The 19,533-nt window shown below is 43.2% G+C and overlaps 1 protein-coding gene across 1 annotated transcript in view; it reads right to left on the minus strand.

Moving 5' to 3' along the window:
• The window catches only part of LAMC1 (laminin subunit gamma 1), a 67,703-nt gene that overhangs the window by 20,931 nt on the left and 27,239 nt on the right, over nucleotides 1–19,533 (minus strand). The window contains exons 2-3 of the mRNA XM_082287457.1: nucleotides 3,118–3,422; nucleotides 1,031–1,161 (exon numbers count right to left, since the gene is read on the minus strand). Of these exons, the coding sequence (XP_082143583.1) occupies nucleotides 1,031–1,161; nucleotides 3,118–3,422 (436 nt within the window). The remainder of the gene's footprint in view (nucleotides 1–1,030; nucleotides 1,162–3,117; nucleotides 3,423–19,533) is intronic.

Raw genomic sequence — 19,533 nt, forward strand, 5'->3', positions numbered from 1 at the left:
TGTGGCTGTCCCATCCCTGGAAGTGTTCAAGGCCAGACTGGATGGGGCTTGGAGCAAGCTGGGCTAGTGGAAGGTGTCCCTGCCCGCAACGGGGGTTGAATGATCTTTGAAGGTCCCTTCCAAACCAAACCATTCCATGAAACAGAGGCGCAGCCTGCTCCAGGTAGGCATTTAGAAAGGGAAGAAAGTTAACTAACTCCTTTGCAGTCTTCAGACTAAGCTGAGTAGGAGAAGCAAAGATTTAGCTGGCTTTAGGTTAGTAAATTTCCCAGAACTTCTCTCTTGTGAGAGCCTAGAGCACAGTATGTTCACTGGGTGTGGGCTATTGTGGTATCAGCAGGAAGTTAAATAGCACAAAGGTGACTAATACAGAAGCCCAGGACCTCCAGACTGGTGGTGCAGGCAATACAAATCCCCATGTGGCCAAATCCCAGTCTCAGGACTGCCATCGGCAAACAGCCTAAAACTCTGCAGTGGTCTCATCTCTGTTTATTAAAACATTTTATCATCAAGTACTTAAGGTTTAAACATTCTACAATAGACTTTGGCAAAAGGAACAGACAACCACAACCGTGTTGTACCATGTTCCAGACCTCCAAAGGAGATAGCTTCCTCAATATATGTGAAGTAGAGACACCGAGATTTTCTACTTACTGTTATTCTAGAGAACAGATACAGGCAGAAAACAATTTTAAAATACATTAAAAACCACACAAACCACAGAGCAGAAAATTCTTTTTCTTTTGTTTTCCATTTTAGTTACTCTTTTTACCATTTATCCAAATCACTTAATATTTCATCTAATCAAGGAAAAAAAATTGATCTCTGTCAGCCCTGAAGTAATAGCCACAAAAGCTTATACACAATATTTGCAAATTATGTAAAATTCATTCTAACATATTTTTGATTTAGGACAGTCAATAAAGACCAGAGCCTAATGATATCATGTGAATACAATCAGTATTTTTAAAGCAGTCTAGTATACCTAACAAAAAACTTTTCTAAGCACAGAGTTTTATTGTCTACTCACCTACCACCCACAGCAAAATCAGAAATTGCATAGTAGTAAGACTTAAGAACTTTTGGGTCATTGAAAACTTCATCTCCAAATGTGTTCAGACGGTTGAGAGTCACTCTAATATCTGTAGCTGTCACCCATTCCTAGAGCAGACAGAAATCCCATCAGATGAAACACCAAAGATACCCCTTGAGAGAGCACCAGTCATTAACAGTTCTATTAACGAAGTCATTCAGCAGCAGCAGGTTCCTTCCTCATTGTTTTCCCCTCTGCACCTCAGGAGCTCACACGTTCCCGCTCCAGAAGCCTTATGCCACCTCCTCTTGGTTCAAATGGGTTTTCCTGACCCTGCTCCTCTCTGGAGACCCTTTCCAATGCCTCTTTGCATCCTGACTGCTCTCAACTGGGAAGCACTGAGTAACCTCTCCAGCAAAAAGTTCAGGGCAGGCAATTGCTTGCTAATTGTATGTATCTGCCTGGCTGTAGTTGTCCTGCAAAGCTATGCAGCACCAGTGGGAAAAGCTTTAGGGTACATTTGTCTGCAGACATATTGCACCAGAGTAAAAGACACAGACAAATGAGTGAGGCTGGGAGAGGCTGAGGAAGACAAACAGACAGATCTGACTTGCAACATAGGAGTTTTTCATAGTATTTACACAGCATCTTCAACACACTGCCCTGCCCTCCTTCAGCAGCAGCCAGCAAATGCAGCCTATTGCCAAATTTTGTATCACCTTCTGACAGCCACTGATGTTGGCACCTCCTTGGTTTTATTATACCTTTTACAATGCTATTTTCCTTCAAACACCATAAAAAGAACACAAAGAAACATTCCTGTATGTACAACTGTGCTGCACCTGTGTCACTGCTCAGCCAGAAACATAGTATTTATTTACTGAATTACAAACACTGACAAACACATGGAAATGCTAACCACAACACACACATTTACTTCAGTTCTGGAAAGCAACACCAGGGGTTGGTACAGATTTTAGGAAAGTGGTGGTCAGGTCACTAATCCTTACATAGATAAGTTTATCAGAAAATTATACACATTGCTAACTAACTTGAAATCTCCCTGTTCATCTTAATGATAAGACACCGTTTTCTGCAAGGGTTGGCTACACCAACAAGGTGGCCAAACTGGTTCTTTTCCACTTCAGAAGTTCTTCGTCCTTTCCCATTAATCTTTATTTTTCATTTCACTTTTGTTTGCAGAAGCAACCCCACCAGATTCTGCTCTCCTGCCTGGGAACTGGTGACAGGCGAGCCCTGAGCCTGCTGGGTGCTCATCTCAGTCTGTTACTGCTGCTCTAAGAGCAAAGGTAGGTGATGGCAATTACAGCTCTGAAAGGAAGACAACGAGCACCAGTAAGGCAAACCCCACAGCTTTAGCTTCTTGTTGCAATATAAACTGAAGACGTCATCAAGCAGAACACAGAAACTGGCAAGTAAATCAGATAAACTGGTACTCCTAGTATGCTCCTGACCACTGCCCAACCACTCCTGTGAATGCAAAAAAACATTCAAAAATGTTCAACAACAAAAAAAGCCTGCCAAAACCCCCTTGCCAAGCCACTTGTAAGAGAAAAATACCAAGGATAAAATCAAACTCCTCTGCTTCAACACACATATAAGAGAACAGGGTAGGGACTCCTGTAACGCTTTATGTATTTAGAAGAATCTTACATTTCTTACTTTTTTCTCCTTGAAATACATATGCAGATGCCTCAAATATTACCTGGACTGAGACTTTACCTTCCTCTGTCCTTGTATCTGAAACAACAGCAGAATGTCCACAGCTGCTTTCTAAACAGGCAGAGATTTATTTACATTCATCCTCTGGACTTCCATGATACCTACTGACAAATCACCCTTAATGCCACTTAGTTTGCTTTTTCATACCATAAACTTCCTATCAATAGACTCAAGAGTTCAACTCTTCCTTCAAAAGCGTCTCTGTGGATTGTCCATCCCAACTTAGCTGTGCAAGGGCCTTTCACTGTGAGTAAGGGCTGTAGTGCAAGCCCAGTAGGCACAAAGCCACCATCCACAGACACAACTCAGACCACCTGACTGAGATAGTCCTGTTCACATACCTGCAGCACAGGGCTGTTGTCAAAGTTGTAGGCACTGGGACGCCCCTCTAGCGTTGAGAAGGCCACATTGCCCCCAGTGAGAGGAGAGATGTCGCTGAACTCATCAGTGCAGAGTGCCTGCTGCTCGTCCTCCCCAGTGCGAATGAAGCCACGGTTGATTTTGTGGTAGGTGCTCTCACAGGATCCGCTGTAGTACTGGTAGGGCACCCAGGGGCCGTCCTCCTGTGTGCGTTTGTAGATGGCAAAGCTCTCGGGCCGGCTGGTGTGGAACTTCAGGCGCACATACGTGATGTCAAAGGCTTTTCCTGGGGGGGAGAGGAGACACATGAGAAAGACTCGAAACAGAGAGGAATGGAAAGAGCTGCACTGCAATTCTCTCTCTGGAGAAATATCTCCCAGCACTATCCAGAAGGATGAGCATGTCCAGCAATACCAGAAGTATCTCTTCCAGTCCCGTACTGTATCTCCAAGCAAAGACAAAGGGAAAGAACCAAAAGCAGAAGTTGAGAGCAGGCTGAGTAGATAAATAAAGAGACCTACAAGTTTCTGTGCAACCAAACACACTTCAAAAGCTGCAATTCTCTTCCACATACATCCCTAACACATGACAGACTGCATCAGACCCATGATTAGTTTGTGTGTATTTAAGGCCAGGCCCAAGTCAATCATGATATTTGATGATATTTCTCCCAAATATATGTGTGGGAGAAACAGTATTAACCAGAGAGGTACAAGTCACACTGTAGAGCCTGGTTTGTACCTGTGCTTCCTCCCTAAATAGACAATACCTCAGTCTCTTTCTACAGCTCACAAAGCTTTTCCTCCAGCACGGAACTACCAACTACAGCCCTCTTCTACTCATTCCCCAGGAAAAACAAAACGAGGTTTAAGTTTCCCACACCTGAAGTCACCAAGGCACTTTTCAGATCAGAGTGCAATGATTTACAAGCTCTCCATCTCCTAGAAGGATGAACGAAAATCCACCTCCTTGCCCTCTGTTCCCCTCCTAACTGGTCTGTGGCAGTCAGCACGTCATCTGCCATAATGACTCTTCTCCAGTGACTTGAGCATCTACCCCATTCAAGAGGACCACAACACTCTTCAGCCACCTTCATGTGCTATCCATCCTGGCCAAGGGGATGGCCAAGGGTTCCCAGGAGGAGGTATACAGCTGTGTGCCAGCTGTTCTTGCTCCACTTCAGCAAACAGACTGTGTACGATCAGGACACCCTGGAGCATGTAGGGAGCTTACTAAAACAACTTGGAGTTTGTTTGGAATAAAACCTTGGGTGTTTAGTCCCTGCCATGCTCTTTTATGCTCCCACAACTTCCAAGAAAAACAGTGCTCTAAGCAGAACTTGCAGCCACCACTGGTTCTTTCGCTGATCAAAAAAAAACCCCACTACTAGAAGAGTTTCAGCTGATTCAGAAAGGGGTTTTTTCAGCCTGCAGAAGTCACACGGATTTAACCTTAACTTGTAAAACGAATAAACTGTACCATGTTAAATTTTAACACGAGGCTTTGCACTTGCTGAAGTGTTCACCTCCTTCACAAGTGAGAGCAGACCAGACGGCGCCAGGCACCAAGAACAGAGTGCGCTCAAAGGACACACGCACAACCTGACAGCCATGAATTAGGTCACGAACCACAGTTCTGCCCTGCAGGCCCCACTGTGATTAGGCCGGGGGCCAGCCTGCAATAGGCATGTCACACTCTAAGTCTGTCTGGCATGAGGGAGGAACCAAAGCAGCAGGAGAAGCACAGCAAAGGGTCCAGAAATCAACATACCCAAAAAAAATGAAGTAAAAATCAAGATATACAGCACCTGAAAAATTATGTGTCCCAAGAATAGAAAAAGACCAGTCAAGTGTTTAAACCACCCACCAAGTAATGTTGTCTGTGTGTGACATGCAGGACAGCTGGGGCACTGCACAAATACAAGCCCACCAATACTTCCCACTAAATACCCTTTCCTATTTATATCATGTGTGCAGTTATGGATGACCTAAGCACAAGACTGGAAGCTAGACATTCACAATCGTGGTTCTTGCTCAGTACCAGCTCTCTGTTAGTTTGGGGTTGATTATTTGATGAGATTTTCTTACAGAAGGTGAGTGAGAAGGAAGCACCACCATTAATGCCAAACTGCTTTCTCCCAAAGGATCAACACTCAGCACTAACTTAGCTTACGCATTCCCTCCTCTTGCTACCCAGTACAAGAAATGAATCCTGTTTCCATGTATTTGGGAGTGTTTTTCTCATGAATCGCAATGAAGGCAAGAAGCAGGCATCCTGTGTACAAATCAGACCCTCACAGCTTTCCTGTTTCTCTTGCTACATGGGCTCTTCTCAAAGAGAGCTCCTCACTGAAGGCAAAATATGCTTGAGGTAGGAAGAACATGCACACACAGGAACTCAAGACAGACACAAGACAATAGGCTGGACACACATAAATATCTTTTTCAAGTCCATGGTAAACAAACCCAGGACAGACTTCACATCTTTTTCAGGTAAAGGCAAGGGGCCCAGGAAGCAAATACTTCCTCCTCCTTCTGCAGGAATACCCCAGTGTGTTGACCTGCAACTCGGCAGCCTATCCCAGAACTTCACTAACATCTTGGATGGAGAGCAACTAAAAACCACAACTACTATCATAGTTTTATCACTAGTAAAAGTGTCATCAGCTTAATGAGAAAGTTTTCTTTGAGCTCACATGGTAAGATAAAGCAAAATCTAAGGCTGAAAATCAGCCCCGGTGGGATTTCTTTGGGCAACTTTAATGACAAATGAAAATAGGAAAACATCAGGCAAGAGCAGCCATTCCCTGAGTCAAGAGGGGATGAAAAATAAACCAGAGACAACAATGAAGATCACGTCATTAAACTGTGTCAGCTGAATTGTCAGGAATACCCTGATCTTTTGAATTGGGGTGGTTAGTTTTCTTCTTCTGCATTTCTCTGGTGTGAAGCAAAACCCCTGTGTTTAGGCTTCATCAAGATGGTTTTGGGGAGCAAGTGCTTCAAAAGAATCCTGGGAATGATGAGGGGGCCAAGCATGTGCTTTCACGCACATGCAACTTTCTGCTCTAGATGAAAGGCCGGGTCACAGGCTGCTTGCCCTGGAACAGAACTACTTTTTTCACTCTCCACTATAACTGAATTATGATCCCTGTTTCCCAACAAGGTCTCCCACAGCTCCTTGTGAAAGCCCCAGCTCAGCTAAAGGCACAGCACACGCCAACTGCACTCTGGGCAGCATGAGAACATTTCCATGGAACCCCCTCTGCTAAACGGCAAGGACCCTTCCCTTTTTCATCTCCAGTTTTACATGGCAGGCCAAGAAAATGCATCCAAACCCCTCCCAACTGAGAAACCCACGTGAAAAAGACATTTATGGCAGCTGGCAGCATAACTCCTTGAGCAGTGCAGTTAATGGCATTAAAGAGGAATGCAGTTAATGCACAGAGAGCAGCTGTGTGGTGCCTTGCCGGGTAAATACTGCTGGAACAATGGAGTTTACCCAAGACCAGCTGACACAGTGCAGAAATGTGTTTCCCCACTGTTCATGCTGAACATACATGCTGTGCTTAGCAACCTGGCAGCTCTTTGAGGTTGCAGAGCCTTTTTCTAGAAAAGATAAGCAGCCCAGGTTGCTTTCATGCCTTGCCAGGCTGAATAAACATATACAGTTATTACGCTAAGAAATGGTGACAGCAATAACCAGGTGAAAGGCAGTTTTAAACATTACATTTAGAAGACAAAAAGACATTGTTCTTCTGTTCCTGGAAGCCAGTACTGACTGGATCTCAGTTTGGCTTAGAAGTGCCTCATAGTGTAAGGTGTAAGGTAGCATTTCCCTGTGTGTATTGAGAAGTGGCAGATCTGTGGCAGATCTGTTTTGCAGGAGGAACTCCAGATGCTGGAACCAGTGACCATGAGCTCAGCACTTAACCTCAGAGAGAAAGAGAAGTGAGCCGTGTGGGACGGGGGGGGGGGGGGGGGGGGGGGGAGATTTGCTTTAATTTTGTTATTGTCTCTTTACTTTTAATTCTATTAGTAATAAAACTCTTTCATTGTACTGCAACTGTTTAAGGTTTGTGCCTGCTTTGCTTTTCTCCTAATTCTTATCTCACAGAAGGAAAATAAGTAAGTAATGAATATTTTGAACCAAAACCACTACATTTAATTGGTGTTTTCTGCCCGGTTTCGAACTCAACCCGCTACATTAAATGGTGGAGAATGCGGGCAATTAATGGGCACTGTGAGATGAAGATTAATTAGGAGAAAATAATAAGCAAAGCAAGTATAAAGTTATAAAATTAAGAAGAATAATAGAAGAAATTTGCTTTGTAGAAGTGGTAAATATTCTAGGGGTGGAGGTTTATGTAGTTTGTTTTCTTTTAGCTCTGGTTTTGCTATTTTAAGTAACTTTTGGATATGTAAATTTTAAGAAGCGAGGGGTGGAATGTATTGGGTTGACCCTGAGTTGATGGACAGTCTTTAAGACCAATTACGCTTCTCACAATTTACATATTTAAACCGCACAGAAAGGCGGGACTTCCCCTTTTTGGTCGGAGCTCGCCTGCTGGGAGGTGGGGGCTCCGGAGCCTCCCGGCCCCGCCGGGCCGGGCCGGGGCCACTGCCCCTTTCCCCCTTTCCCAACACCGCAGCACGGACCCTGGGTGGCTGGGGGGACTGCCTCAGAGCCGCAGGCAGCTAAAACCAGCCATGGACTGCTCACAGCTAAACCCATCCAGCGCGGCTTCTGGGGACCGGCGGGTCCCTCTCCTCTCCATGCGGAGCCGGCGGAGTCAACGGGAGCCGGCAGAGCCTCCTGTCTGCAGCCAGCACACTTCGTGCTGAACTGAAGAAGACACCACGCAGCCAGCAGCACAAAGGGAGCGAGGCTTTCCCCACCGTAAAGCCCGAACAAAAACACCCTTCAGCATGGCGGCGTCAGAGCCAGAGAGAAAGAGAAGTGAGTCACATGGGACGGAGCTGGAAATAGCGACTGGGAGAAAAGAGGGCGGTGCCGCGATTCTGGCGGGCAGCTTAAAAGAAACCTTCTTGCATGCCGTGGTAAGAAACTGTAATACCACAAACTGTTTGTCTCTTTAATCCATTTGAAGAACATGGGGGGATGGAGTATCTTCGTGTGCCTGTGAAGATTGTGAAGAATGCCAATGCCAGGCTATATAGTAGTAAGAGGCTGCTAGAGACTTGTGGCGAAGAAGAGCCTTTGTGTGCAGGCCAAAAGAACTTATCCTTAAAAAGATGAATAACCCCATGTGATGGCCCATGTTTTGCAGTGTGAAGGAACTGTGAGATTTTTCATGGGAGAGATGTTCTACACACAGCAGATTGTTTGTTTCCGGGCGGATCTGCTGTTGGTGGCAGTTTGGGAACCACGTGCAACTGAAGGAAAAACCTTTTTTTTTCCCTTAAGCATAAGAGAGAGACTTTTCAAGAACTGGAACACTGACTAACATCCCATGTTCTGTTATCCCTTGTGTGAGCTAGGTAAAAGGAGAGAAGTGCTGGCTGGAGAGGGGGGGGGGGGGGGGAGATTTGCTTTAATTTTGTTTTGTTATTGTCTCTTTACTTTTAATTCTATTAGTAATAAAACTCTTTCATTGTACTGCAACTGTTTAAGGTTTGTGCCTGCTTTGCTTTTCTCCTAATTCTTATCTCACAGAAGGAAAATAAGTAAGTAATGAATATTTTGAACCAAAACCACTACATTTAATTGGTGTTTTCTGCCCGGTTTCGAACTCAATCCTCTACATTACTTAACAAGTGCAACCTGTTGTGTTTTAAAGCATCCAGAGCTCAAAATCATGAGCCACACCTTTTAAAACTGCATCCATCTTTTCCGAAGCATGGAGCTGTTCACCAGCAAGTGACAAGGTGACACAATAACCAGCCCCCTGTGAAAATTCAGGATGATGCAGAAAACCTTTAATATCTTTCTCTACTATAAGCAAGCACACATATAAGCCTTCAAGACAATATTGCAATTACAGATTCAAAGGACCAAACAAGTCCTGGGTGCCTGGAGAGGCAGCAGAAGTGGCCGCTTGCCGTGGAAAAGAACTACTTTTTTCTGGCTACTGCCAGAGCCCTTTTTTTTTGAAAATGCTCAACACTGTTTGATTCAGGGGATACTGCCCCAAACGACCTGCTCACATTGTTGGACTTGGCCAGCTGTCATCAGCAATTACAGCCCTCCCTCAGCTGGGTCATCACCAAATTCAGTATACCAAGGTCCACCAGGAAATTGTAAGCAAATGCCATTTAGATCTTTAGAAACTCCTCCCTTTTCCCTGAAGTTAGGAATTCATTCTACAAACAAAAGGCCTCCTTGTATTCAGGCCCCTCAGAATGGATGGATAATTTACATCAGGAAAACTGTCCCAACAGCTGGCACGATGACTACAAGTATTGAATTGTGAGCAGATGCCTGGGTGAGATAAGCCCAGAGGACACTCAGCCTCCTTCATTAACCGTCCACTCAAATCCCCTGCACACAGGAAGAGTCGATGCTACCTCTCCTGCATACAGCCACTGAGTTTTGCTGCCCAGGGTAAAAATAATCCACCTGAGAAGATGCATTGGGCAAAGAAGGAAATCTTTGCAGATTTGTTTTCCACAAAATCCACTGGGCAGTAATGAAATGGTTAAATTTTACTGTTTTTCCTTTGGTTAGCTCCTGTTTCAAGGCAGCTTTTCTCACACAGGTACTTGCTGACAACCTATGTCTTAGTAAAGGTTAAAAAAAATGAAAACAAACCCAGTAACAAATAGAGCCTACTTAGTACTTTTTGACTGGATTTCATTTCCATTTTGCAGTGACAGGGCAGACAGCAATCAGTTACAACTGATATTTCATTTTGCTTTTTAATTCTGACCTGTTTACCCATCATTCCCAGGAAGAGATGCCAGCTTTCCCAAGTTACTAGACCGAAATGCGCTCCATGCCATTCACCCTTACTCCTGCCTCTACTCTGCCCTTCTTGAACCATCAGCTCTCCCAGCACCCAGCACAATGCCAGACCAGCCATGAGCAAAACAGACTGGCTCTGATGCTTCCAGACACACAGACCCCAGAACCTCACACGAGCAGTATGTAGCCTGCAGGGGACAGAAACTTGGATGTCAGCAGACAGAAGCCAGCAAGCTCACAAGATCTTGTTCAAGACCAATTGCTGCACCTTGAGCCAACTGACCACTCCAAATTCTCATACTGCAGTATTTTGTTCAGCCTCTCAGGCTAGAAAACCCGCCAGAGCCTTCCCTCCTGGATCACAGGGGCAGTAAATGAGAGGGCAATATTTAAGGAGAATGAGTTATCCCATCTAATGGAATGGGATAGGATTTTTCAGCATGCATGGGCAACAAGAGCAGGACAAACCTTATAAGGAGGGGAGGAGAGTGAGGAACACCCTGAGTCACTTGTTCTTTAGGAGTAAAGTACTTTCATGAAACAGCCCAACACCTGCAAGACACATAAGTGCTAAGTTATGTCACTTGCATCACATGTGCATCAAAAAGCCGAACTTCTGACCGAAACTAAGAAACTTCTGTAGTTCTACAACTACACCCTAGCTTTTCTGAGAAAATTTGTAGAGGAGGAGGAAGATATCCAGCATCTGAAAAAAGAAAATGAAGGATTTCCGCTTTCTGAGGAATGCCACTAGGGAAATAACTCCATGCAGAAGCACAGACAACAGTTCTCAAATGCCTAGTTGTGGCCTTTATAGGAACACAAACTGGCAATAATAAATCTTAAGTTTATTTTCTTGTCCTCACCTGAAGAGTCTTAAGATTCATGTGCATATATCATGAACAAAAAAGGCCTGAAGGATTTTAACAGTCTTTTCTTAAGCTACGCCCCACCAAACCAAACATTCTGGCATGTGGATCTCTACCACAGACGGGTGCTGGGGTTTTAAAAAAGCCTGACAGAGACACAAACATGGATTGCTTTCCCTGGGAGCCCATTCTAAGATGGGGACACAGGAAGGAAATGTATTTGGGACACTGGGGGAATGAGCACAGCCTGGAGCGGGCTGGAAAAAAGGCGAACTCCCACCACCCCATTAGATCATGCATTCTTCCAGTGCTCCTGAACAAAGGCACCATTGACTCCTGCGCGTGGGTGGCTCCGGACAGCAAAAGGCTGCCTAGTAAATTATTGCATGGTAATCCAACATTGGTAAGTCATCGAGGCTGCTTGTTTTAGTCATGTTTCCCAAGAGGGGAGGCTTATTTCCCCCTGCTCTGGGCTGAAGGCAGCCTTGCAAAAAATGCATTTTTTCATTTGATCACTTCTAAGTCAGTGTAAAAGTCAGAAAACCTTACCCATTAATTTGGTACAGCTTGATGCCTTATTTGTACAGCTTTGATGCAAAGATGTTAAGTTCATTTCCCAAAACAGCCAGCTGTGTTTATTCACTGGGGACTGGAAAGATCTCATGTCCAACACAAAAGTCCTAACTGCACAGGAAGCCTCAAAGTCCTTTTTCAGCACAAACAATAAAAGCTCATTTTAAAAAGGCACTTCACGCTTAGCAAGCACAGCAGATCACAGATGATCAAGAATGCCATGGGCCATTTTGGGGAGGGCTCCATCTCATTCACGTACCTGGATTCTGGACTGCAAAGCTACCTCCTGCCACCAGTATCAGCACCAAGACAAGCCAGATTGGGGTTACTGTGGGTCGCGATCCTTGTAAAGTTCATTTGCTTGTATCAAGTTTCCAGAAGCTCCTTCATGACCCATACACAATAGGTATGGATGAAAACAAGGTCACTCCCACAAACGAAGGAACACAAGAAAGTGGGAGTTTACCCTCAGAAAACAGGAGTTTTACCCAAGAAGCAAAGAAAAAAGGAAAAAAAATTGATCAGAAAAATTTATGTATGCAGAAAAGACAAAAAAGTTGTCTTTTGCCTTTTATTCTTGGCAGAAGAATGCACAGTTATTACCATCCTTTCATTACTTACAGTCCAATGACAACACCAACAGTGCATGCAGTAGTAACAACCCTTGAAAAGTGACAATTCCCACCCATTCCAAGTCACTGTGGGACCTTGGGGTCCAAGCAAGATTACATTTTCCTAAGAGTTTTTTTCAAGTTGGAGATACAAATACCATCCAGTAAAATCTGAAGCAAGCAACCACCACCACAGCTCCATGAAGATCAGAGCTGGTGGCAGCAGCAGGCCAGAGAAGATGCCCCAAAAAGCTTTCCATCAAATTGGACACTTTCCATCCTTGATTCCTGGCAACATGGCAAAGCATCTCTCATGAATGTGTCTTGTGTAAGAACACATCTCCATAGCAATCACAAGAAATCAATGAATCTTACCTACTTTCAAGTCATTCTCACAGTATTCAACTTAAAGAGCAAATCCCACTTCAGTAATTTACCCTCAGAGATTTTAATTTGACAGTAGGAGGTGTTGGAGGGAGTATTCCTGACGTTCAGCTCCAACTGTACCTTTTCAGAGGTGGAGATGTGGGGCTGGAAGAATGACTGAGAAGAAAGACTAAAAACTACTTTTAAACTCCAAAAGTTTAAATAGCTGAAGAAAACTGAGGTCACAGCTTCTTTAAATATGGTATTTAGCCAATTGGCAGAAACATGATTTCTTGTAAAAAGAAAATAAATTTATTGGACTGTAGTGCAGTACCTTGCAAGAAATGTAATACCAGGTAATCTGGTGAGAATTGTGAAACCGTTTCTTTAAAGAACAACTAGATCTTATTGACTTTTGAGGGGAAAAACATCAAATAAAAAGCATTTTGTGAATGTTGTTAGTGCAGGAATTTCAGCAGGTTTTCCTGAGGCCTGTTTTCCTTCTGCATGCCCTCCCAGGAGCCTCACCCTCCAGCAGCTCAATGTTCTCCCCCTGCTCTTTCAACCAGCACACTCAAAGCATGTGTGATGCTTCAGTTTCAGAAGTTCAGCAAACCCAGATGACCAGAGCCAAAGATGTCCTGACCAAAGGCAGCATGAAAATTATTCTGGATGGTGCCCATATGTGTGGGTGAGATGCCCCCTGCTCCAGGCCCTGAACTCCTGGAGGTGGGCACACCAGCTCCCACTGGAGCGCTGCCACTCCACCCAGTTCAATGGCTTCATCACTTATAATAATCAGCCACTAATTTCTATGAAATAACCTTTTGAACCTTTTTCCCCTGTCAAAAGGCAGCACTTTCTCCACTCATTCCTGATCCACATATGCGCACAACCTGCGACAGCTCTAACACCTGGCTTTGCTCCTATCTGAATTAGATATCAAAAACACACAGCTTGTATTGTTGAGCTTAATTAAGAACAAATTAAGTGATATGTCTATATACAACGAGTGCTCTAAGCAGCAGCAAGTTCAGCAGCTCTGGGAATAACACGACCCTCCAGACTGACTCACACACTGCTGGCAGTACAGCCACAGAAAGGCCAGAAATGTTCCCTGCACAGAATGCTGAATTCTCTGGAATTTTGGTATTTTACTCTCCCTCCAGCCTTTCCAACTCCCACTCACCAGCTCCAGACTTTTTTCAGACAGGTCATAATTAACAGCACTGTTGTTTGGGAATAATACTGTTGCTGCGAGCATCCATCACCTGGCCTGATGCAGACTCAACAGCTTTATTTTCTCAAGCATTTAAGTTTTGCCCTCTTCAGTAAACATTTAAGAAAACTAACTTTGAGCACATTTGAATCGTGCTATTTGACTCTGCACAGTTTGCACATCTCCTGTCTCTCCCCTCCTCCCAAGAGACTCCAGCGATGGATTTTAAGCAGAAGTTGACCTGCCATCATGCTAACTTGTAATGCATTTTCAGTCAATTACAGGCTTATGCACAAGCTACCATTATTTATGGAAGACAAATTGCAGCAATATCCATAGAGCCCATTTTCAACCACCCACATGCACAATGGTTTTACTTTCTCAGCCTATTAAACTGGGGAAGAAATTGGGATAAACAGACTCGACAAAACCATTGCTGGAGCAAGGCCATTTCCAAAACAAAGCTTGCCACTGAGTTATGTTTCAAATATGTTTTGGAAAGACAAAAGCAAAGCTCTTCCAAATTTTTACTGAAGAGAGAAGAACTGCACTCCAGTTCCCAACTCACACGTAACAGCCAGCATATGCCTTCAACTTTGCCTCTGGAGAACAACCTGTACACACTGCCAGTGCTTGTGGAAGTTGCAAAGGTGTGGTAAACACGCAAGTGTGTGAGTTCATGTTCACCCACATATCCCATCTGGAGACACATGAAGGACAAAGTACTACTAAATGCAGTGACTATTTCTAAGAAAAGAGTTTAGCCAAAAAACACAAGTACTCAAGAAGGTAGCATGGCTTAGCATGAATGGACAGAAGCAATTCTGTTAGATTATTTTGGAACACTATGAATAAAGAAAATAAAATTGGATGCTTCCTGCTGACCCTTCAGAGGTAATGCTAAGTCCAGGCTTCTTGATACTTCCAACTGCAAAATCTGCAGCTCTTGATTTAATGGACAGATTAGAACAGAGCCAGATCTGCTTCACATCAGGCTCCAAAACACCTAAATGTATCCACACGAGACCTCGATCTGGAAAGCTACATGTAGATCAAAATTCATTCCACAGGCTAAAGGCTGCTCATCCAGGAACAGAGAAAACTGTGAAAAAGAAAAAGAATGGGTACACAAACAGTCCTTCCTTACTGTTTTGTATGAGGGGGATTTCCAGACTGAGACATTACTTTTCTGCTTTTTAAATGATGGATTGAGAAGAAGGTAACAATGGAGTTGCTGAAGTGGGACCAAATACCTCCTGGGATACTGCTGAGATAGTATGATGTCAAATGAGTTTCCTGGAAAAAGTGCTTTCCTGCAACAGCCCCAGCATATTAAAAAAAAAGAATAAACATTAATGCATTTAAAAAACCTTCCGTGGGAACTTCTAATTTGCTGAGCTTATGTAGTGGTGTTGAAACTTGGGCCATACAGTGTGATATGAAGCTAAATGTTAGCGCCTGGTTCCCAGTGGCAGGAATGCAATGGAACCCTGGGAATTCCAGATGCGCAATTAATTCACCTTGTTAGCAGCAGAGCAGAGAGGCAGCTGTGCTGCAAAGCCTGAGCAGCCTGGTGGAACCTATGCAAAGAAATGCATTTCATTCCCAGATGGTTCAGAGCCTCCCAACAAATGCCAAGGACCACCGTGCACACAGGAGGACAAACCTCCCATGCCCTAGCCCTGTGTTGAGAGGTACATGCCACACAGCTTGTTAGATCACACCACACCCTCCCCAATCCTGCACACATTCTTCAAGGAGAACATCTTGGGATTTCCTTAGGTAACAGCATTGCCCAAAAGAGGGTGATTGCACAGAAAATGAGTTTAACCATCTGCACTGAATGCCAAGTGATGAGATTTTCTTCAGGCACACTACACTGCTGTGAAGCCTAAAGGAATTCTACCAGAGAGAAGATACTTTTCCCAGGAGAAAAACTTAAAAATTCATTTTCTAATTAGTACTACTAAGGCAGTTACATTCATTTAAAAAATGCTGAATCCTTTTGTAATGAAAAAGCTCTTTCTGAAGTTAGATATCAACTCTCATAACTCTGTTAGTAATGTAAAATACCATGCATTAAAACTTCAAGTAATTTGTTGGCCATCAGTAGAAGCCCACGAAATAGAGGTCGAGAGAATTCTTTTTCCCCTCTCCTTTCAGGGTCCTTAGTTTGCATGCTGCCACTTTTTGACAGTATTTTTTAGGGTAGGGAAGAAACAGCCACTTAGGCCCATCTGTAAAGCCTCTGCCTCTGGGAAGTCTCAAAGAATACAGTGCTCTCAAGGCTTTGTTTTCACCAAATTCTTAAATTTAGTGACAAGTCAAACCCAAACCAACCTGCTTGTGGTCCCCTTCAATCTACAGACACCCCAAGAAAGCTGAAGAGCATCACGCTCTTCAATCTATTTCTGAGGCTCAGCAACAAGGGTTTGGCCTCTCCAAAACCGCAGACTTCCAAGGCTCCACAGTATTGATTCCGTGTCTCTGTTCCCCTATACCTGCCTAGACAGGTACCTCACTCAGGAGTCACAGAAAGCTACCACCACACAACCCCAAATGCTAATCTTCACAGTATCACTTCAAAAAAAGATCTATACAACAGTGCAATAGAAATGGAGCAAAATCCAAAAGATACCAAACGGTACAAATTCTAGAGGCTTGTTTCCTTGATGGTCTGATCAGATAATTATTTTTTAAAGTTCACCACTTCCCAGTAAACTTCCGATATCAAATGAATATCAGTCCTTATCCTTAAAGGAATTAATAGGGCAAAATTTGCACTCATAGGCAAAAAACCCCAAAACCTAATTTTAAACCCTCAACAGCAGCATACATCAGCCATAGTAAGATAACTGTCTTCTTCTGGCACAATGCATTTCATGATGGGTCTCTACTTCAATGACATAAAATTTAGAGACAAAAAAGGAGATTCAGCAGTTGCAAGAGCCTCTGAAAGGAGAAAATGAGTCAAACCCAGGGTCTGTCCATGTTAAGGCAATGTTGTAAATGCAGTTGACCAGCGGTGGAAGGATCTTGGTTCATCACAAACACATGCAACACTGACACTGCCTTCTACCCTCAAACTTCTCCTCAAAGAACTTCACACTAAATTAAAAGTGAAAAGCCTTGCTCTACAATGTTTTCAGTTTGCAAAGAAGAGCTGATAGAGATTAAAAGCTTATGAAGGACTCCATCTTAAATGCAAGGCAGCAGATGGACACAAGCTAAAGAAATACTAATGATTGCCAATATCCAAGTGGGTAAAGTGAGACATTTGCAGCCAATCACCCAAAATAACATTCAATTTCTGGTTTTGCTAAAACACGAGGGGTGGGTGAGAAGGAGCCCTAGGAGCAGAGGAATTAACAACATAGGGTATCCTACATACCAGCTTCTGGGTTGAGTTTTATGAGGGAAGTCTTTATGGATACTGGATATATATCTTCAGAGTCACATCTGACTGCAGAAGTCAAAAGCTGTGAGAGATGCATGTTTGAATCCCAGTTCCCTCTTAGGCTGATTTTTTTCCCTAACACTAAAAAGAACTGTCATTATTGTGGAGAGCTTCTTCATTCTACCCATTCAAGCAGAAGAGCAAAGGGTTCAGAAGCTATGTAAGACATGACAGGGCACAGACCAAACTCTAGGTAAGTGTTACTTCCATAGGGCAATGCATTCCAGCAAGAGGAACAACTGCCTCCTGTTTGCAGAGAGTCAGCTAACAGCCATGCTTGCCTCAGTCACTGCAAATAACTCCATATGCCTCTCAGGGGCACTGTCATGAAAAAAGCTTTAACATAAAAAGTTATGCAGCAATATCAGATAGAACAGCCTCCCTCTGGATGAGTAAATGGACAGTGATAACTTTCTTGGATGTCTCACTCCTCTGAAGAATTGGAGAGCAGTTTTAGTTTCCAAAAAAGAGCACTTCAAGTACTTCAAATGCATGGACAAGTTGCATGCTCAGATTTCCTTCCACCAAGGTGTGATGACCCTATATTTGCTGTAGATGATTTGTATTACTACCAAAAAAAAGTAGTCTTTTACCTCAACGAGCCTTTTTATGAAATAAATATTCTATTTTCTTTTACAAGTCAGGAAAAAAAGTAATTTTTAAGCTCATTCAACATTTCCACTACCAGCACGTAGTACCACCCTGATACTTGCTGGATTTTCTTAATACACAAAAAAAGGCTCAAGTACAGTCTAGTTTAATTTCAGGTCTCCCTATACAAGCCAAAGCAGAGAAAAGCATTGCTATTTAAAAAAAAAAAAAAAAAAAAAAGCCATGGGCCCATGATTAGATCTAGATTTCACACAGATGACAAGAAGAAAATCTTAAATCAATACCAGCAATGATCTAATAGCTTTCAGATCACATTGGGGTACTTTTACAAGAAGTTATCAGAACTTTTATCTCAATTACCTTTTGCCAGTCTAAGGCTAGCAGTAAGAAGTTAATTTTCAGTCCATTAAAACCCAGCAATTTACATTTCTTTTAGCAAGTGTATAAAGAAATCCAGATCTGCGCTGCTGATTTCTGAAGGACAGTGATGATGGTGGAGATGAGGGATAAGAACTTGGCAGTGTTGACAATTTAGCAGGGAGCATTTTCCTGGAATAGCTGATTTTGCTGAGGAAAAGGGAACAGCTTTCCCTATACTCACAGTGCAGTATCACTCTGGTAAAATACTGCTAGACTAAGCAGAGTTTACTCTGAATAACATGTAGGAAGAGACCTTCAGGGAGTTTCAGGATGCATTCATGCTTAGCCTCCTACCTCTCACTTCAGCTCCAAGAGTGGAATTTCCTTCCTCCTCTCAATCATCTTTTACCTAGACCCCTAAGTACTGAAGGTAAGTAAATATGACCGGGGGAAAAAAAGAATCAAAAAAAAACCCCACATAATATGAAAGTCAGAGAGAATGCAGCTAAAAATTTGTACACAAAGTATTTTTCATCCATGTCAAGGTCACTGATACTGAAGCAAGTCACTATGCTGATCACATACTGCTTCGTTTCCTCAGGTATTACTGAGCTGGTCACCTAACTAGGTCTGGTTACCTTTTATGTTTATTTATGTTGCAGAAAGACAGGGCGGTTGGACAGATTGGCTTTTTAAGGACATTTCAATCTCCCAGGAACATTAAGTACACAAATTATTCACTGCTTCGTTAACCAAGAGACTAGATAGTAATAGCTTGCAAATTTAAACCACATTGCCCAACACGAGCATATCCTCCGCCACACTTGCTGGTTGAAGAGTAATCTATGTTCCCTCATCTCAGTCTCCCACAGCTCCTGAGAAAACACAGCCAGGCTGTTCCCAGTTTCAGTGACACACCAATAAGCTTTGGAAATAAGATGAACTTCAACAGGTAAATCTGTGAACATGAAGATGCAGAAGAAAATTATTGTGCTGTCTAGCAGCAGTCATATATATTACAGTGCAATTCAGAAAATAACTGGGTTTTCGTAATCAGCTCTTCTCAAGATTCAACCCCTTCCTTCCAAAACATACTGAGCTTTCAAGGTCCCTCTGACACAGACAGTTTTACAACTGAAAAAGGTGGATTTGCTAAGCAAAGTTTTCCTAATCATTTCTATCTCTATAGCAAACCAACACAGAGCTGTGCCAAGTCTCTGTGTATAGGATAGTCTCCACATAGTGTTTAAATGAGCATTAAACTAAACTAAAAAAAAGAATCAGTGAGTCCTGGTTATGAGCTCTCTGAGCTTGTTCTCCAGGCCCGGGTGGATGCTGAGTGTCAGCACAGAGAAAACTCAAAGCTCCCCCTTTTCCCACACTGCTATTAAATCCTTTTATAAGCA

This window comes from Coloeus monedula (assembly GCF_965178545.1).
Source record: "Coloeus monedula genome assembly, chromosome: 9".
Taxonomy (NCBI): Eukaryota; Metazoa; Chordata; class Aves; order Passeriformes; family Corvidae; genus Coloeus; species Coloeus monedula.